At 43.9% G+C, this 22,078-nt stretch overlaps 1 protein-coding gene across 2 annotated transcripts in view; it reads right to left on the bottom strand.

Annotated features, from left to right (window-relative positions):
• The window catches only part of LOC137518694 (adenosine 3'-phospho 5'-phosphosulfate transporter 2), a 70,949-nt gene that overhangs the window by 43,596 nt on the left and 5,275 nt on the right, over positions 1–22,078 (bottom strand). The window contains exons 1-2 of one of the 2 annotated variants that reach the window (XM_068236867.1): positions 10,895–11,093; positions 3,453–3,708 (exon numbers count right to left, since the gene is read on the bottom strand). In XM_068236867.1, coding sequence (XP_068092968.1) covers positions 3,453–3,653 — 201 coding nt within the window. In that variant the 5' untranslated portion in view covers positions 3,654–3,708; positions 10,895–11,093. Of the gene's footprint in view, positions 1–3,452; positions 3,709–10,894; positions 11,094–22,078 lie in introns of those variants that run through there. The other variant, XM_068236866.1, reaches the window with a different exon arrangement.

Genomic DNA, 22,078 nt, shown 5'->3' on the forward strand with positions numbered 1-22,078 from the left:
ATGAAGGCGATTTCTCCTTATACCGACAGTGCCTTATTCAGGAACATTCACTGACATTTAGATTTGCCATACAAAGACTCACTGGGATTTCCTACTCACAAGAATCTGACCTGTACTCAACACACAACAGGGCTTTTCAAAATGATCTGACCTACAGTTAAACATATGAAAAAAGACACAGCTAAATCATGTAAACAGGTCAATTACAGTGGAGGAAATAATTATTTGACCCCTCACTGATTTTGTAAGTTTGTCCAATGACAAAGAAATGAAAAGTCTCAGAACAGTATTATTTCAATGGTAGGTTTATTTTAACAGTGGCAGATAGCACATCAAAAGGAAAATCGAAAAAATAACCTTAAAGGGAACCTTAACAGAGTGATATGGATGTTTCCTGTTAAACAATACCAGTTGCCTGGCAGTCCAGCTGATCTCTGTGGCTGCAATAGTGGCTGAATCACACCCTGAAACAAGCATGCAGCTAATCAAGTCTGACTTCAGTCAGAGCACCTGATCTGCATGCTTGTTCAGGGGCTGTGGCTAAAAGTATTAGAGACACCGGATCAACAGGCGATTCAGGCAACTGGTATTATTTTAAAAGGAAAAATCCATATCCTTCTCAGTTTAGGTTCCCTTTAAATAAAAGATAGCAACTGATTTGCATTTCATTGAGTGAAATAAGTTTTTGAACCCCTACCAACCATTAAGAGTTCTGGCTCCCACAGAGTGGTTAGACATTTCTACTCAATTAGTCACCCTCATTAAGGACACCTGTCTTAACTAGTCACCTGTATAAAAGACACCTGTCCACAGAATCAATCAATCAAGCAGACTCCAAACTCTCCAACATGGGAAATACCAAAGAGCTGTCCAAGGATGTCAGAGACAAAATTGTAGACCTGCACAAGGCTGGAATGGGCTACAAAACCATTAGCAAGAAGCTGGGAGAGAAGGTGACAACTGTTGGTGCGATTGTTCGAAAATGGAAGGAGCACAAAATGACCATCAATCGACCTCGCTCTGGGGCTCCACGCAAGATCTCACCTCGTGGGGTGTCAATGGTTCTGAGAAAGGTGAAAAAGCATCCTAGAACTACACGGGAGGAGTTAGTGAATGACCTCAAATTAGCAGGGACCACAGTCACCAAGAAAACCATTAGAAACACATTACACCGCAATGGATTAAAATCCTGCAGGGCTCGCAAGGTCCCCCTGCTCAAGAAGGCACATGTGCAGGCCCGTCTGAAGTTTGCCAATGAACACCTGAATGATTCTGTGAGTGACTGGGAGAAGGTGATGTGGTCTGATGAGACCAAAATAGAGCTCTTTGGCATTAACTCAACTCGCTGTGTTTGAAGGAAGAAAAATGCTGCCTATGACCCCCAAAACACCGTCCCCACCGTCAAGCATGGGGGTGGAAAAATTTTGCTTTGGGGGTGTTTTCCTGCTAAGGGCACAGGACAACTTAATCGCATTAACGGGAAAATGGACGGAGCCATGTATCGTGAAATCCTGAACGACAACCTCCTTCCCTCTGCCAGGAAACTGAAAATGGGTCGTGGATGGGTGTTCCAGCACGACAATGACCCAAAACATAAAGCAAAGGCAACAAAGGAGTGGCTCAAGAAGAAGCACATTAAGGTCATGGAGTGGCCTAGTCAGTCTCCGGACCTTAATCCAATAGAAAACCTATGGAGGGAGCTCAAGCTCAGAGTTGCACAGAGACAGCCTCGAAACCTTAGGGATTTAGAGATGATCTGCAAAGAGGAGTGGACCAACATTCCTCCTAAAATGTGTGCAAACTTGGTCATCAATTACAAGAAACGTTTGACCTCTGTGCTTGCAAACAAGGGTTTTTCCACTAAGTATTAAGTCTTTTATTGTTAGAGGGTTCAAAAACTTATTTCACTCAATGAAATGCAAATCAGTTGCTATCTTTTATTTAAGGTTATTTTTTCGATTTTCCTTTTGATGTGCTATCTGCCACTGTTAAAATAAACCTACCATTGAAATGATACTGTTCTGAGACTTCATTTCTTTGTCATTGGACAAACTTACAAAATCAGTGAGGGGTCAAATAATTATTTCCTCCACTGTAAGTACAAGATATTAGGGCCAAAATTATGCAGCACAGGACTGGGTTTTGGCTACACAAATGATGATAGTTTCCCATCTCTGTTACATGATGCTGTTTAAGTTCAGAGTGGCATATATCCCTTGTACTTTAGCTAAAAGTAGCTGATCCCACCACCTAATGAATAATCTTAACCTCTCCTCATGCCTAAATTACTATACTAATGTAAATTCCTTTCTTAACACCAAACTTCAACCTCATGCCTAAAAGCAAACCCTGAAGTGAATTAAAAAAAACAAAAAAACAAACAAACAAAAAGTTAGATACTCACCTAGATCCCATAGAGCCTTCCCAGTCCACTCTCCTTGCTCTTGTTCCACAGCTGTCTCCCCATTGAAGTTATTTCACCTGTAAGTAGAATACAGCTTCAGGAGTCCTGGTGCAAGCTCGGAAGTACTCACATCCCCAAGTACTTCTGAAGATGAGAGGATCTGTATAGTACACATGCAAGAGTCCGTGCTCGCACATGCGCAGTATGGATGTGCCAGCCATCAGGAAGCCCTTAGGGACGCAAGTGCTTCCAAAGCCTTCTGGGGAGCCCTGATGGCGTGTCATTTCAACTAGGGACAACGGTAGACCAAGGACATGGAGAGAGGACCTGGTAGGTTCTATGGAATCCAGAGCCTTCCTTCTACATAGGCGAGTATCTAACCCTAGTATTTTTAGTTGCTTCAGGATTACTTTATTGGCAATACCTTTCCTGTCACCTACAGTTCTCCTGACCACTAAACGTAACCTCTCAGAAAACCATTCTCTCCCTTACATATCTATGCCTGATATTCACAAGGGATAATCAATTAGATGCAGAGAATTCAAAGGTAATGCAGAATTATGCAAATATATGCAGTTTGAAAATAGACCAATCAAATCCCACCTTGGCTTCAAATGGTCCATTTTCAAGCTACATAAATCTACTTAAAACTTAGCATAATTGTGCATCAACTTGGAATTATTTGCATCTCAGTGAGTATCCCGAATATTTATTTTTCATTATCCATTTTGGCTTCAGTGTCCGGTGCCTAATCTACCAACAACTTTTTGCTTGAATGCCTCCCAAAACTGCAGTTTAACACACATATTTCAAAATCAAAGCCGCAAAGTACCTTGAGGTCTTCCTATAACGTCTGACTATAAGTACATAACTGCATTCTAGACAATTTTTTTCAGGAGCTGGAAAATATTGAAATTAAGAAAACTCAGGAAAGTTAGAAAGGAAAACGCCATATCTGCATATTCTCATTCTAGTGATAGGATTGTTTTCAGAGACAGCATAAAGACAAGTCAGTACAGGAACAAAATGCGTGTTGTATGAAGATTACCTGTAAATACCCATATATTAAATAAAAAATAAAAACTCCAGTAATGCAAATGAAAAATTGCACAGGTTTCTGGTACTGGCTGAGATTAATGCCAAGCACCCGGATGTCATCAACAGACTTGATGTGAGGTGACATTGTATCTGTTTTTGATGGGACACTGATGGAGATGTATTTCCTTGAATTATTAAATTTCAGATCCATGATCTTCGGTTGGAAGTCTTCAAGGTCTTCCGGCAGTTTGTCTGCTTCTTCATAACTGAAATAAAAAGATTAAAAAAAAATGAATATGAAAATACACAAGAAAAAAAAAAAAAAAAAAAGAAAGTTTCTGCAGAGGTTAAAGTACATTATATGCACTGTGATCTGCAAATCAATGGATACACATATGCACAAAGACCAGTTGTACATAGATTTAAAGGGATTCTCCAGACAAAGTATGCATTACAACAGACTTGGGGTAATGGTCAAAAACCTATGCGCTATGCTTGGAATGCATGGCTTTCACAAACAAATCAACAGGTTTTGTCATTATATAGGCATAGTCGCTCCTGTTTTATCTGTTTCAGGAGTCAGGAACCTCAGTGACCGATCACCAAGGTCTAGCATACTCCATCTTAAAGTGAACCTGAACTCTTGCACAAGACTCTCCAGAAACAACATCCTTGACCCTCTTCAATCTGGCTTCAGGAAATATCACAGCTGTGAAACAGCCCTCACCCAGATTTGCAATGATCTGCACATTGCAAGAGACAAGGGTCAATGTTCCATCCCGATTTTGCTCGACCTCTCAGCGGCTTTTGACACAGTCGATCATGGAATCTTGCTCAACAGGCTACAAGAGTACTGTGGCATAGATGGCATTGTTCTCCAGTGGTTCAACTCCTTCCTGGCTGGCAGAACACAAAGGGTAGCCTTAGGGCCCTTCCTCTCCAACCCTGTACCACTAAAATACGGTGTACCTCAGGGCGCAATATTATCCCCTTTACTTTTCACCATATACATGCTGCCACTTGGAGAAATCATACAAAAACATGGCCTGACATATCATTGCTATGCTGATGACACCCAGCTATATTTGTCATTCAAACCTGGCATCACAGACCCTACTCCACAAATAAACTCATGCTTAGCTGAGTTTCAGGAGTGGATGAATATGAATTGGCTAAAACTTAATGCTGACAAAACTGAGGTACTTGTTATCGAGGGCCAGGGCTCAACAGCAAAGCAGCCCCAGTCTCAACCAACACCGCTAAGGATAGGGAGCTCAGACCTGAAAAACTGTGTGCGCAGCCTGGGAGTACTGATTGATAGGAAATTAAGCTTCAGGAATCAAATCTCAGCTGTTGTGAAACATTCCTTCTTTCATCTAAGGAATATTGCAAAGATTAAACACCTAATTCCTTCAGAGGATCTTCCAACCCTAGTCCATGCCTTCGTCACATCAAGGCTAGACTACTGCAACGCCCTCTACACAGGCCTGCATAAGAAAGACTTACGCCGCCTGCAATTATTACAGAATGCCGCCGCAAGGCTGTTAACGAGCCAACCCCGCCATTGCCACAGAACACCAACCCTGAGCTCACTCCACTGGCTACCGATAAAATGGAGAATTCTGTTTAAGATTGGCTTACTGACATTCAAATCCTTGCACAATCTGGGCCCTGGATACCTAAAGGACTTGTTGCAACTGCATCACACCCCCCACAATCTTAGATCAAAAGGACGCAACACCATGGTCGCCCCCAGAGTCCACCTCAAAACCTTTGGAGACAGAGCCTTTTGTCATGCTGCCCCAACACTTTGGAACTCCCTGCCACACCCAATCAGGACAGCTCCATCCCTGGAAGCATTTAAGTCTAAACTGAAAACCTACCTCTTTAGTCTGGCATTCATGAACATCTGACTATCTCCTCTGTAACACAACCCAGCCTGCAACCCTGTATTAATCTGAGACACAACTATGCGCTTTGAGTCCTATGGGAGAAAAGCGCTTTACAAATGTTATTGTATTGTATTATTGTATTGTATTGTATTAAGACAGAAGGAAAACAGAAACATGCACTCTGTACGTATTTAGAGAATTTAGCCTGTATAATCCCCCCCTCATCTATGTCTAATCACAAGTTCTAATCTGATTTCTCCCGTGTCAGCTGACTGCCACGGCAGATAAGGTAATTTGAAAGCACAGGATGTTAACAATATGTCTGCTTCCATGAAAGCAGGAAGTAGAAACACTGCGGATTTATTGCAGTATTTGTATCAGTTGTAACAAAGAAAAGTTTTTCTTTAAAGGGTTCTTATGCTGCTGCGGATCTTTTAGAGCAGAGAGAAAGTTCTGAGTTCAGGTCCACATTTAAAGGTGCATACACCCATCCAGTTTGATTGGCCAATCACTGACCAATTTTACCAACTTCATGTAATATGAGGGCCAACAAACTGAATACTATGAACAGATTGTGTAGGTAAATCCTCATACTACATGGAAGTGGTACAACTGGCCAAGTAGAATTGGATGGTTGTACCAGGCTTTACCCTAGTAAATAGGAATTCAATTGTAGATTGATCAATTCCTTCCCTAAACGGCATGCTTAGTCTCAATAGATGACAGCAGAAATCTTCCACGCTTGAATTGGACTGTTAGCGCCTTACTGCTCGATGTAGAACAACACCACGGTCCATCGATCTTCCATCACTCACACAGATTTTGCAACGTTCCCCATGAGACTTTAAATCTATAAACTACTTAGAATCAAAAGGATTCTGATCAGATATGCTAAAGCAATAGATGACTGGTGGATTTTATATTATCCTTCTAAAAGTTCTTGGCTGACTGCAGATCAAAATAAAAAAATAATTTTCAATAAAATGCAAAGACTTGTGCAGTTCTGATTCTATATTTATGCAAATTTTAGACTGAAAGTGGAATTTACCTTTATCCTGTACGCAACCTATACACAACTGATCAAACTGCAGTTCAACTGGCTCATTTCCTTTTGAAAATGCTTCTTGCCTGGCTGAAGTGCTAATCCTCATCTGCTAACATATTCTGCATCACTGAACAGGAACAAGTATAATAATAATAATAATAATAATAATATGTATTATAATATAATTCTATCCATTTGACTTCAAGACCTTTTCCAGGTTTAACATGATAAGGAAACCTCTCGTATCATCATCTTTTATTTTGCAGAGGGGAAGAGTTATAAGTGATTTCTAATTCTTACTGATGTCTCAGATTTCCTGTCCATAGGACTAACAGTTTTCATATCAAAGCCATAAAGTTCCATGGAGATCCCAGAGACTGGGCATAATGACAACAACATTCCTCCAATGGGGGACAATAAGGCATGACCCCCAAAAAAACTTTGCCATCCCTTTATACACTGCTCTAAAATTAAAACCAGTTTCCATCCTGGTACTGGGCTTTAATAAACAGATTTTAATCTAAACTTGACAGCCATCATAAGAATTGTTTGAACTTACTATGATGTGATGATAGCTGAAAGGGAAATTAGACTTAAACAATACACTGAGTGACTAAAAAATAATAGACCATCTAATAACAAGTTTGTCTACCCTTTAGCTCTAATCACAGACGATATTCTTCTTGGCATGGACTCAACAAGATGCCGATCCCCTGCTGAAAAATGTTGGCCCATGTTGATAGAATGGCAGCTCTAAGTTGGGTCAGATTGGATGGTGGCGTTTCAAAGCTTTGAAGTGATCTTTCAACTTTGTACCACAAATGCTCAATAAGATTAAGGTCAGGGGACTGAGCTGGCCATGGAAGAAGGCTAAACTCTGATCGATGATCCTCAAAACAATTTGAGAACGATCGAACATGGTGGCAAAGGCCGATCAACAGGCGTGTTTTCCTATGATACCAAAAGCACTCTTGATGGTCTCCTGCTTCTAGAGCCCATCCTTTGCAAGGTCAGTTTTGTTGTACGTTGGGATATGCTTGGTGATGCACCAGTATTGAATTCCGCTGTAATTTGTCAAGTTCTTGCTCTTCTGTTGCTGCGGACTATGCGCGAGCCAATCACATTGGCCCACAGTGATCACAGGGTTAGAAGCCAACGAAATCGGCTTCTGACCAGCTCATGGAGCTCTGCTGTCATAGCCACGGCAGAGCAAGTGGCCTGCAGCAATGGGTGAGTGGTGTGAACAGCAGAGTGATGGGTGTGTGCGGCGTGACGTCGGTTAGCCCCGACGTCACAGTGGTCTCTGGTCCTTAAGGGGTCAGAGACTGCTGGTACTCAAATGGTTAAGGACCAAAGCCTTTTTTTTTTTTCTTTCTTTTTTCACTTCCTGATCACTGTGATTGGCTCCTAACCGAGGTACTGAACTCAGTCGTCTTTAGATGGCAGAGATCTGTGCCAGCGGGGATGCACTATTGTGACCGGTGCACAGGATCGGGCAGTGTTAAAACAATGTAGCATCAGGCTTAGGCAGCCACAAGTGCGGCATAGTTTTAACTATGGAGGGTCCTTAACTGGTTAATTAAAAACCTATCCACTTGCATTAGGTAGCATCTATACAGAGGATATGTAACGTACATGCCTTAAACGGCTGTCACTGGATGTTAATGATATACCTACTGCACTTTGTTGATTCTGGGTGGACCTTTTGTACAATAGACTATAATAATATATGGCAAGGAAATGAACAGCGCTACTTAAAAACAGACTAGTGCCTACCTGCAAAAGAGTGCAAGCCCCACTTGTGGGGTCGAATACACACCGAGCATACACATGATCTTACGTAAACACACAAGTCGGGCAAGCACCATCCACTCCACCATAAATATGGGTAAATGCCAGAGCGTGCAGAAAGGAACCAAAAATAGCTATGCAAACCAAGAAGAAAAGTAGTTCCCTAAAAACCGCACCACTCAAATAAATAATGGATAATCAACAACCTTTATTCGAAGCTGCGCATTCAGGCAGCGAATCGCGACGGCGTCCGTGAGGCACCTCATTCCCCTGCCTGCCATTCCTCCTTCCTGGTAAGCCATTAGCCCTATCTTGCCTTTACACTACCTAGCACTTTACTAGTTTCATTTACTATGTTTCACGTGTACTACTGTCTTACTCAACTTTATGTTAATGGGTGAAACGTTCTCATCCTCATTTTGCACTATGCACTTTATCTATTCATTCACTCTTTGCACGATTTTGCACATTATTTGCTGACAGCTTGTCAGGGGGTCCCTGTAATCTTGTTATATATAGACATATGCATTGAATTAGTTCATTTTCCTGTATTCATTTAGGGGTTTCTTTGCAGGCATTGTGGCTACATAACTTATATAGCTTATTATTATTTTCATTATGTGCCTCATGATCTACTGTTTTTAGTGTGTTTTTAATTTTGTATACTGAATAAAGGTTGTTGATTATCCATTATTTTTTTGAGTGGTGCGGTTTTTAGGGAACTACTTTTCTTCTTGGTTTGCATACACATGATCTGTCTACCACTGGAGGAGGATGTTGGTTTCCTGTAACAGCTTGCATGCAACCTATTAAGTACTCGTCCCTCCCACTGCGAAGAAGTCAATCCTCCATGGGAGGGGACCTAACACTAACTAAATCCTAACCTATGTATATACATAGCCTGGGTGCGGCTAATCAAATAAATTCGAAAATTAAAATTGCGCAAAAGGTGGATCAGCGCATCACCAGGCCGCCTCCGAATGGCCTCGAGACTATAATAATAGACTAGACTAAATAGACTCCTATTGGAATCTGTAGATCATGAACACAATGGATTCAAAAGGTTGATGCAAAAAGGATGTGTAATATGCAACCACTGGGAGATCCTGTCTTCAAGCATGTGAATTCAGTGACAGCTGTCTGACGGGAGTTCATTTGAAGTGCCCTGAGGTAATTTCAAGGCATAGTAAAGCCGACCGATGGCTCACCCTGCTCCTGCTGAAACTCTCGGCCCATGTCAAATACTATTCCCCCTCCGAGTTGCAGCAAGTTGGGGGGGGGGGGGCACGGAAATCGGCCACCGGCTATTGCTGGTGGCGGATTGACTAATTTGTGTGGCGCCTTGCCGAAAAAAAAAGTAGTCACGCAGCGAGATGATGGGCGCAGTGTTGGTGCTGAAATTAGCTGCCTCGCATCTGACGGGCATGCATGTAATGCTGGAAATACACGGTTCATTTTTGAGGTGATTAGATGGTTCGATAGATGAATTTCCAACATGTTTAATCTCCCTTTCAATCCTCTCGCCTCTCGATTTCTGATAAAAGTGAATGGAAAAAGATAAGAAAAACGAGCGGAAGATAAGAGAATTGACTGCAGAATCGAGCGGCAAAAACGATTGAGAGGAGAAACGCACGGCAGAAACGAAACATGTATTCCCAGCATTATACTCAAGTACATTCACTTCCACCCACACTGCTTAACGGGAGTGGCTGGAGATTTCCATTACAACCTGGAGATAAAGTCTGACAGGCACCTTACCAGTATTCTATATTTTACTTGAATAGGAGGGTTGTGTAGCAAGTACACCTTCACCTCCTTCAAAGCACACTTAGCATGAAACTTGTACTCCATGTTTCAGTCAGAAAATGGCCTCCTCCACTCAGACACAGAAATTCAACTGTCAGCATCCATACACAGAAAATAGCAGTCAGTCACAGGCATGCACTGCAAAGGATCAGCTGGTTACCAGGCATAAGATATAGTACAAACCTTGGCAGCAAAACAGTTACGGCTAGTTCACAAAGCATCCGCTGCGTTGCAGAATAATTCTGCATGTCAACTAACTGCCAATAAAGTTCTATGGGGCTGCTCACAGTACAGCAATGTAACAGATTGCACTATTCTAACTCACTGCCTGCAAGCACTGAATTAATATCTAAGTCAAGTCTCCATTGCAGTTCACACACATTTTAACGCACCACTGTGAATCCAGCCTTAGATGACTCCAACTAAAGGTGCGTACACACATGCGACTATAGTCGTTTGAAATGATCGTTCCCCGAAATGACATGCGTGTTGGACTCTAGTATTCCAGCACGGAGCATGCAGAAAGTTACAGCATATCGCAGGCATTAACAGTGATAGTCAAGTATACTTTTCATTGACTATGCGACTCAACAGACACAAAACGATTCATGCGACTTTTCCCCTCTGTTGCACTTCTGTTTTAACAAGGAACACAACGCAGCTCCCACTGCAAATTGAGCCTGAGAGTGAGGCAGGAAGTAGTTGGCAAAGGGGGCCCTGAACTGGTATTGTCTACACAGGGCTAAGAAATATCTGTGCTTAGACTCTGACTTTTTGAGTTTAAAGGATTGCAAATGACTTTAATAGCCTAGTATGACAGAGGCAGAGGGTGACAGCGCATTGACATAAGCAGTTAGCAGATACTGTAAGGCCCTGCCTGAACAAGCAATAGAAGCACACAGGCAAGGTGAGACATACACAGATCAGGGGAGGCGATGAGCTGGCTGAATCCTCCTCAGGTACATCCCTCCTTCTCCCCACCCGCCCGCAGCCACGTATCCCCGCTGGCCTCAGCTGCAGCCGCCCGGAGAGCACATAGCTGGACTCCAGCACCGCAGGGCTGCCAGGCATATAGGCTTCAGGGGAACCGATCGTCAGCTGCTTGTGTTGGTGACAGCGGCTGCTTCCGGGTTGTGACGTCACGTCGTGGAGACGTGTTACCTCAGCTAGGAGTGGAGTGGATGGGAGAGTGTATGACGGAGAGCGTCGTGTGGAAGTGCTGCGTCTGAAATGAGATTGAGATGAGACCTGACTTTCCACATACACATCACTGGGAGGGTTTCTGACCTCTGTGATGAGAACACTAATGAGAGATATGGGGTTGAGAGAGGGAGGAAGTTGGGTGACTTGCAAACACATGTGACGCTGATTTTATTTTTGTAAAGGAAATTTTAATCTGAAGTCCAACAGAAATGTGGAAAGTATTCTGATTTTGTTTCTAGATGTTCCTTTTCTGGCTGTTTTGCAGATCGAATGCCATTTAATGTGGCACAGTAGTGAGAGGGATGTGGAAGCACAATATGCAATGTGGATCGCCTGGTTGACCTGCTGAGCTTTCTCTCTACCAAAGTTTATGAATTAAATACTGTTGTATTTGCTTAAAAGAGCAAAATTGCAGCTCTATAGATTGAAGAGATTATTTCTAGCTAAGACATACCATTGGTCATTGCATAGACCAATAGGAATACAAATCAGTAAATTGGGGAAAAAAAATGTTTTTGCTGGGGCTTTTGCTAAGCTGCTATAACAGAGATTGGAGCCCTGGCGTAAATCGCATTTGAATCTGTCACCGGGGTCCTTCTGACCAATGGGAATCTTTATTAGGGAGGAAAGGAATTTTTAGGCCCCTTTTACACTTTAAACATGACATTGTGGCACGATTGTTCCCAAAAGTTCATACGTAATGGTGCGGTGCGACCATACAGTGAGACATACGGTACAATGAAATTGCGTCTCACTTTGCAGTGTAACTGCGTATAATTCAAGGGCAGTGATGAGCTCCGAATGGATTCCGAATTGATTTCAACTCAAAATCATTTGGAATCCAAATGCTAATTACTGCACCTGAGCAGGCGGGTGAGGGAGGGTTAACTTAGCCAGGCTTCCGTCTTCTTTAATCCGCGTCTAATTGCGTCCCACGTTGCGTTTCAAGTCGTGTCATGTGACCTCCACGCTTCCTCATTCAACCTGGAAGGAGGAAGCATAGTAGTCACGTGATGCAACTTGGAACGAGACGTGGGACGCAATTAGATGCGGATTAAAGAAGACGAAAGCTTGGCTAAGTTAACCCTCCCTTACCCGCCCGCTCAAGTGCAGTAATTAGCATTTGGATTCCAAATTATTTCAAGTCAAAATCAATTCGGAATCCATTCGGAGCTCATGCCTATTCAAGGGTATCCCGACATAGCCCACCGCTCCACACCACGATCAGTATGATAGCCCCATAGGATTATCATTACTTTTACGCTGCAATGCAACGATTTTGTGCAACACAACGTTGTAAAAGAACTCTTTAGCCCCTTTCACACTTTAGACATGATGTTGTAATGCGATAGTTCTTCAATCACACTGCGATACTAGGTTAAGTAGGCACAAGCCACAATTGGTACAAAAAAAGTGAACAATTCTTTATTTACCGTATGAGATATTACAATGCATCCCATATATCATACAAACTATCACAATAAAATCAATCAAAACGTGGATCATAAGGTTACTTCCTGCACACAGTGTCTCACTCTTGATCGGCACTTGGTTGTATATGACACATACCAGCTCACCATAAGGCCTCGTTTCCACGGACTGTTGTGCTGTGTGCTGAGCAAGCAGTTGTCAGGCTGAATTGAGCAGTTACCAGGCAGCAGTGAGCCGTTGTGAGAGTTTGAAAGGCATTTCACTGCCTATCAACAGTCTGTGGAAAGGAGGCCTAAGTATGTTGTTTATTACTTTAATTGATTTGTATCATCCTCCATGGCACAGAACAGAGTAAAAAACAAAAAGGGACAAAAATGTACAGACATGGGTATACATAAAAATACAGTCATAGGGGTTGCTTCATTATAACACATAGCGTGCCTTATCAGAGTCAACATGCCTTAAAGTTATCAGCGTTAACATGCCTTATCAGAGTTAGCGTGCCGTATCAAAGTAGCATAGTGAGCACTACAAACGTATGCCTACTAATTGGCAATGATGAGAGCTCCACTCGTCCTGCCCTGAGCCCCTGTGGGTTCAATCACTTTAAAAGACATTATCCCCGCACTTTGATTGGCCCAATAGGCTGCCTGTCAAGTTTCCTGTTAAGTGACAGTAGGGCTGAAAGATAAATCGAATTTAAACCAAAATCGCGATCACCAAGATCACGATTTCGGAATCATCAAAGCGATGAGTATCGCGATGACGTAATTTCCTCATAGGGGAAGTTTGAAGAAGCAGCTTCATACTTCCCCCAAGTCCGGGCGAGTGCGGCCTGCAGCATCGGCAGTGTTGGACATACCTTCTGCTCGAACCCAACACTGTCCGGTCTCTATCGCCATGTGCCGGCTCTTGTGCACGGAATACTTCCTGGTTCCTGTATGTCACAAGACATACAGGAAGTGTGCCATGCATTAGATCCTGCAGGAGAAGTGGATAGACGGGCATCGTATATCCAGTGCTGCCACAGCTTGGGGGACAGGGGAGGCACAGAGAGAGACCCAGAGTGGGTACAGAGAGAGACACAGATTATACACAAACAAAGGGGGCAAATATAGAGACACAAAGGAGACACAGAAGGTGCACAAAGAGAGGCAGGGGAACAAACAAGCATAGAGGGGGAACAAAGCTTGATTTGAAGGAAATCGTGAATCGAAATTGTGATTTCGGACAGAAATCGATCAATAAAATTTTTTCCTAAAATCGTTCAGGCCTAAGTGACAGGCAGCCTGTTGGGCCACTTTGTGGGCCAAATGCTGTTTGTGCCTACTATTTCCAATGTTCTTGAATCAAGTGTGCTAATATGTTGAATTGTGGCAGGATCCATTTAAATCAGAATAGCTACTAACTTGTTTTTGTCTAATGGGAGAAAGTCAGAAATGATTGATATAATGAAATTGATACATTAAGCATTTCGTCAGATTTTCTAACTTTTCTCCACATACAAAACACCCAGTCAGCAAATGAATACTATATATAAGGAAATAAATGTAAAATCAACCTTAACCCATTCAGGTTCCGTCGTTTTCACGTGAGAAATGTTCACCTCCCATTCATTAGCCTATAACTTTATCACTACTTATCACAATGCACTGATCTATATCTTGTTTTTTCCGCCACCAATTAGGCTTTCTTTGGGGGGTACATTTTGCTAAGAGCCACTTTACTGTAAATGCATTTTAACAGGAAGAATAAGAAAAAAATGGAAAAATTCATTATTTCTCAGTTTTCAGCCATTATAGTTTTAAAATAATACATGCCTCCATAATTAAAACTCGCGTATTGTATTTGTCCATATGTCCCGGTTATTACACCGTTAAAATTATGTCCCTATCACAATGTATGGCGACAATATTTTATTTGGAAATAAAGGTGCATTTTTTCCATTTTGCTTCTATCACTATTTACAAGTTTAAAATAAAAAAAATATAGAAATATTTCATCTTTACATTGATATTTAAAAAGTTTAGACCCTTAGGTAAATATTTACATGTTTGTTTTTTTTTTATTGTAATGTTTTTTTTTTTTATACTAAACATTTTATTTGGGTACTTTTGGGAGGGTGGGAGGTAAACAATAGATTTATAATGTAAATGTGTGTTAATTCTTGTTTTTTTTTTTTCAGGTGTAGTATTACTTTTTGGCCACAAGATGGCGGCCATGAGTTTGTTTACATGCCGTCACTCTAAGCGTAGCACGCGCTTAGAGTGACGCATCGGGAAGGAGACGGCCAGAAAAAGCTCAGCTTCCAAGAGAAGCTGTCGCTTTTTCAGCGGGGGAGAGGAAACAGTGATCGGGCTCCATAGCCCGATACATTGATTCCTTGGCTACCGAATCCGCGGCCAGGAGTGCGCGTGCACGGGCACGATCGGCCGCGGGGGCGCACGCGGTAGCGCGCATGGTTCCTGGACGTAGAAACTACGTCCAGGAACCAAAATAGGTTAAAGAGGACCTAAACTCTTCCACAAGAGAGAAGGAAAAACACAGAGAAACCCACCCTGTTTGTATGTAGAGATAACAGCCTGTCTAGTTCTCTCTTATCTCCTAGTAATGAGCCACTGTAATTTGAGCTGTCAGCTCTGTCTGATCTGTGCCAAGGCTATAAGTAAACACAGAAGATTAAAACTGTATGTGCTTTCATGTAACCAGGAAGTAACTACACTGCAGCATCTCTGAGCAGTTCTGTGGGCTATAACAAAGACATATTTTTCTGTAAGGGTTATTATGCTGTTGCTTATCTTTTAGAGCAGAGAGGAAATCATGGGTTTAGGTCCGCTTTAAAGGATACCACAGCTGAAAAAACAAAAAGCTCCAGTGTGTGGGGGGTTAAAAGTACATACTATGACCTCCTCCTGCCCCCTCCTTCTGCCGCCGTTCGTGCATTATTTATGCCGGTGTCCCGGCGACTTGCTTGACCCTTGACCTCGATATAATCTTCCTCTCTTCACTTCTGGCCGGCGCATGGCGAACGCCGATCACCATGACCTGCGGTACCTCCCCATGATGTTTGGGCAGCGAAGGGATCCCCAGGATGGAGAGCGGCAGTGGAGGGATCTGTAGTGTGCTGATTTGCATTAAACTGAATGCAAGTTTGAGCCATTGGTGTGCCTCCTTCTGTTATACAGTCTATACACAGTGTGGGGCAGAGGTGGTGTAACTGCCTGGAGGAGTGCACTGGCAACAGCTCTCCTGTAAAGGGTTTGAGCTCCATTGAGAGCCTGCGGTGATTATATTGCCTTGGCTGCAGTTTACCTTCCCTGCAGGACCTCCAGACCTCCCAATGTTTGGTGTTTGGAAGTCGGGGACTACCTGTATAGCCCATTCATAAATAGGCCCCCAACATGTTTAAAACCTTTCATTATGAATGTCAGGGCTGGTACCGAAGTGGTTAAACACTATTATTGCTTTGACTTTGCTGTATGTTAGGCTGCTTTCTTAATTGACTATAGTTCTGCTTTAAAGAGAATCTGTACTCTGAAATTCTTACAATAAAAAGCATACCATTCTATTCATTATGTGCTCCTGGTCCCCTCTGTGCTGTTTCTGCCATTCTCTGCTGCAAACCTGGCTTGTAATTGCCAGTTTTAGGCAGTGTTTACAAACAAACTAACCAGCTTCTAATAGGCTCAGCTAAGCAGAGTGTGTTAGTCACACAGAGCCTGCAGGGGGTGTGTACAGCTTCTAGCTAATCACAAGCAGCCCTGCACATTCCAGTCTGACTGCCTCAGCCTGACTGTGCCGACTATAGAGAGAAGATTAGATCATATAACAGAGATAACACAGCTACTGTGCAATTAGGAAAAGCTGCAGTAAGCCAGACCACATTAGAAAAGGCATAGGAACTTATAGCATAGAAGAAATAAAGATAAACAATTTGTTACAGAGTCTCTTTAAGTATAATTTCCTTTTCATGAACATACTGTTTTTTTGTTAGCTGTGTTATAAGGTACTATTAAGAAGATATACTGTGCAACCCTGCTGTATACAGCCACACAATCAGCTTTGCTCATTTTATATCCAATGGAAGTAAATTGCTTCTGATTGAAAATTAGAATTTAATGCAGTTATAATGAGGCACATCAAGGTTCTCACAACATAAGAATAACACAAGGCATGGCTTTTTTAGAGTAGTGATGCTATGTTCTTTTCATGTTATTGTAGGATGGATTTTGTATATAACCAGGCCTTGCTAAATCTGCAGTCTTTTTAATCACTTTAACATACGTGTTGTGCTGTCAGACTGTGCATGTACATGTACAGCATATCAGTTTTTTTCAAGGTTTTTTAATGGTAACAAAAAAAGCTAGCCATACATCAATCAAACAGTGTTAGTTCAATTGACTTTCAGTTTGTTTGATAAAAATGTCGCCAGTTGAAAGTGAATTGATTTACAGTAGCACACATGGCTATCAGTGTAAGGTCGATGATGTATTGAAGGTAGTTCCACCAGAAGAAAAGCACATTGAAGGATGCTTCTAAACCGAATTGTACAGCAATTGATTTAAAAGTCTCAAAAATCCATCGGATAGGTCTACAATCCTTGGAAATGGTCTGATTTGACAGATCAAGGTTCTTTCAGCTGTACAGTGAATATAGATCACTTTTAGTCAATTCAATCTAAAAATAGACGGTGTTCTCCCTAGGCTCCACTCTACTAAATTTGGGGAGCACGCATCCGTTATCGGCCTTTCTTCTCATTCTCCCCCCAACGCTGTAAGCAGAGTTGCGCCAGCCCTGCATTGCTCCGCTTGCGCCCCACCGGCTACTTTTTTATTCCAGACTGGAAAAAATCTGGGGAGAACATTGAAAGAATTTATTTGCACTTCATTCGATAAAAGTCTAATAGACTGCATGATCAAATGAAAAATTTGCAGGGTGTTAAGGTGGCCATACACCATACAATTTTTTTAGATTGTTATGCTGGGCATACACGGGTCGATCCGGTGGCCGATTAGCCGCCTGATCGATCCCCGCGCGTGCGCACGGATCGATTCCCGCTCGAGTGCGGAATCGATCCCCGCAGCGATCCGACACGTCGGATATTATCATTTAAGCCATCAGTGGCTCGATTGATAAGGGGGCATCAAGCCGTGTATGCCCAGCATAATTCTTGAATTAAAATCTATTTTTCTGATTGATTAGAACATTTGAAAAATCTGACTAATGTATCAAATTTTTCTAAATTATGAAAAAAATGATTGAAAACTCAGAAAAAATTCAATGTTCGTAAAAAATTGATTAGAAAAATCCACTACTCCCAATTGAAATGAATGGGAAATCTGATTGAAAACCAAAAGAAAGCTTTTGATTTTTCTGTACAAATGATTGTTTTTATCTCATTGCCATCATTTTATTGTATCATGTGTCTCACAGTAGCCTTCAGCAGTGGGGACATCACACCTTGTGGTCACCTGGGGACTGTCCTGTGAGTGTTTGTCTACCTCCTTTCCTTCATCCGATGCAAAGGCTTACACGTCACTTTTGTCCATCAATGCCTGAGGAAATGGCTCTTCTGAGCAATTCGATTTTATTTGGAGGGGTTGCTGTGGTGGTGGAGGTGGTGTTGCAAGTTGACCACAACAGAGGAGGATGAGGAGGAGAGTGCTGGAACACTGGCAGCAGAAGAGGCAGTATGCTGAGTGAGTCAGTCAACCATCTCTTCTGCATTTGGGAATTGTTTTCTTCTTATGCATAAGATCACATATGCCACGACCACGCACCAACACAACCTCTAGTACCTCTACACTTTGGCCTGCCACTGCCTGTTATGCTTGTTAGAGTTAATGACCAGCCAAGGGGTATTGGCACAATCTAATTTTTTTTTTAGACACACAGAGATCACCTAGAACGCAAAATTCGGTCACACAGGTGTTTTTTAAAGTCAGTACACGTTCAACACAGCAGGTCAGGCAGTGACCAGCCAAGGGGTATTGTCACAAATGTAATTTTTTTGGGGGGGATCTCACAGCAGCGGCGTCGCTAGGGCCCTTGATCCTGGGCACCGACTGGGAACCTGTTGCCATGGTGCCCCGGATCTTGTATGGCCCCCGTGCCCCGCGAGCCACTCTCTCCTCCACAGACCTCAGATTGCGGCGACTCCGCCCGCCTTTCACTCCCTCTCGCTCCCCGTCCCCCGCTGGTCCCCCCGCCCGCTCATCTACAAACAGCGGCAGCTTACCTCTGCCTGGAATCCAGCGTGGAGTGGAGACCAAAGCCGCAAACCTCTCTTCCTCCTGTGTTCCCCTAGTGACCGGCTTCTGCTTATGACGCTGATCACCGAGCTTTAGGGGAAACAGCTGGAGGAAGAGAGAGGTCTGCGACTGTGGTCTCCACTCCATGCTGGATTCTAGGCAGAGGTAAGCTGCCACTGTTTGTAGATGAGCTGGGGGGACCAGGAGGGGGGAGGGTGCGCAGCCCAGTCCAGCCACCTATAATGAAAGCCCCATACCTACCTACCTATACTGAAAGCCCCATACCTACCTACCTATACTGAAAGCCCCATACCTACCTATACTAAGGATCCCATACCTACCTACCTATACTGAAAGCCCCATACCTAACTACCTACCTATACTGAGGACCCCATACCTACCTACCTATACTGAGGACCCCATACCTACCTACCTATACTGAGGACCCCATACCTACCTACCTATACTGAAAGCCCCATACCTACCTACCTATACTGAAAGCCCCATACCTACCTACCTACCTACCTATACTGAGGACCCCATACCTACCTACCTATATTGAAAGCCCCTTACCTACCTACACTGGCGTAACAATAGGAGATGCAACCCCTGCCGTCGCGGGGGGCCCTGGGGGCCCCCCTAGGGCCCGCTCAGGGACTTTTGGGGGGCAGGAGGGGTTGCAGCATAAGAGGAGAGTGTGGCAGATCGGTGGGGAGGGGGGACATTCCCCCTCACCTCGGGCTCTCCTCTCAGCGCTCCCCCCCCTGCAATCATTGGTGGCAGCAGCAGCGGTGGCAGGCTGAGCACATTACCGCCTTCTCACCGGAGGTCTTCTGTTCTCTAAGAGCTTCATGCAACTCCCTGTGTAAACAGGAAGTTGCTCTTAGAGAATGGAAGACCTCCGGCGAGAAGGAGGTAATGTGTTGTCCTGCCGCTGCTGCTGCCGACTGCCTCCAATGATTGATTGTAGGAGGGGAGCGCTGAGAGGAGAGCCTGAGGTGAGGGACAGGGAGGAATGTCCCCCCTCCCCACCGATCTGCCACACTCTTCTCTTATGCTGCGACTCCTCCTGCTCCCCAAAAGTCCCTGAGCGGGCCCGGGTTTTTTTTTTTGCAGGGGGGCCCGGGATTTCTAGATACGCCCCTGCCTACCTACCTATACTGAAAGCCCCATACCTACCTACCTATAATGAGGACCCCTATACCTAGCTATCTATCCTGAAGGCATCTATACCTAGCTACCTATGCTGAAGCAAAGCCCCCGAGCCCAGCAAAGCAAAGTTCCCAGTAAAGGTAAAGCCCCTGGGCCTCAGACAAGCAAAGCAAAGTCCAGCCTAGCAAAGCCCCAGCAACGCAAAGCCCCCGGTCCCAGCAAAGCAAAGCCCAAGGCCCCTAGCCCAGCAATGCCCCAGGGCCCTAGCCCAGCAAATTAAAGCCCCGGGGCCCCAGCGCAGCAAATCACAGCCCCCAGCAAAGCAAACACCTCAGTCTAGCAAAGCAAAGCCCCCAGCCCAGAAAAGCAAAGCCCCCAGATCAGCAAAGCCCCTGGGCCCCAGCAAAGTAAAGCCCCCAGACCAGCAAAGCCCCGGGGACCCAGCAAAGTAAAGCCCTCAGACCAGCAAAGCCCCGGGGCCCCAGCCCAGCAAAGTAAAGCCCCCAGCAAAGCCTCCGGGCCCCAGCTCAGCAAAGTAAAGCCCCCAGCAAAGCGTCTGGGCCCCAGCCTAGCAAAGCGTACAGCCAAGCAAAGCTCCCAGCTCACCAAAGCCTAGTAAAGCCCGCAGCTCAGCAAAACGCCCAAAAATGCCCTTACCCCAGTGAAGCCCGCAGCAAATTACCCAGCAAATCACCCAGCAAAGCCCCAGGCCCAGCACCCAACAAAGCCAGGCCGGCACAGCATGCCTCTTGGTGCCCACGGACGGGTGCCCCTGATCTCCCAGGAACCTAATAACGCCCCTGTCTCACAAATCACCTAGAACGCACAGTACGGTCACACAAGTGTTAAAGTAACATGGTAACAGTCAGTACACATTCAGGCCAGGTAGTAATAATATATATATATATATATATATATATATATATATATATATATATATATATATATATATTAGGGATAGGACGAATCCACAATTTTTTCGAATCCGAATCCGAATCCGAATCTGAAAAGGTTCTCGAATATCTCGAACCTTTCGAATCCCGAATCTAACGAATCCTGCACATAAGAATTGTGCGATCCGTGGTATAGTTGCCCGCAGTATAGGTACCCAGGCATAGGTAGCGAGGTAAAGGTGCCTTCAGTATAGCTAGCTAGGTATGGGTGCCTTCAATATTGGTAGCTTTCAGTATAGGTGGCAAGGTATAGGGGCCTGCAGTATAGGTAGCAGGGTATATGGGCCTTCAGTATAGGTAGCAGGGTATATGGGCCTTCAGTATAGGTAGCAGGGTATATGGGCCTTCAGTATAGGTAGCAGGGTATATGGGCCTTCAGTATAGGTAGCAGGGTATATGGGCCTTCAGTATAGGTAGCAGGGTATATGGGCCTTCAGTATAGGTAGCAGGGTATATGGGCCTTCAGTATAGGTAGCAGGGTATATGGGCCTTCAGTATAGGTAGCAGGGTATATGGGCCTTCAGTATAGGTAGGTAGCAGGGTATATGGGCCTTCAGTATAGGTAGGTAGCAAGGTATAGAGGCCTTCAGTATCGGTAGCAAGGTACATGTGCCTTCAGTATCAGTAGCAAGGTATAGTGGCCTTCAGTATAGGTAGCACAGTACATGTGCTTTCAGTATTGGTAGGTAACTAGGTATAGGGGCCTTCAGTATAGGTAGTAGGGTATATGTGCCTTCAGTATAGGTAGCAGGGTATATGTGCCTTTAGTATAGGTAGGTAGCTAGGTATAGGGGCCTTCAGTATAGGTAGTAAGGTACATGTGCCTTCAGTATAGGTAGGTAGGTAAAGGGACCTTCAGTATAGGTAGCAGAGTATAGGGCCTTAAGTATAGGTAGGTGGTAGGTATAGGGGCCTTTAGGTAGGTAGGTAGGTAAAGGGACCTTCAGTATAGGTAGCAGGGTATAGGGACTTAATTATAGGTAGGTATGTAGGTAGGTATAGGGGCCTTTAGGTAGGTAGGTAAAGGGACCTTCAGTATAGGTAGCAGGGTATAGGGCCTTAAGTATAGGTAGGTATGTAGGTAGGTAGGTATAGGGGCCTTTAGGTAGGTA

Source organism: Hyperolius riggenbachi, chromosome 5, assembly GCF_040937935.1.
Source record: "Hyperolius riggenbachi isolate aHypRig1 chromosome 5, aHypRig1.pri, whole genome shotgun sequence".
NCBI classification, from domain to species: Eukaryota; Metazoa; Chordata; class Amphibia; order Anura; family Hyperoliidae; genus Hyperolius; species Hyperolius riggenbachi.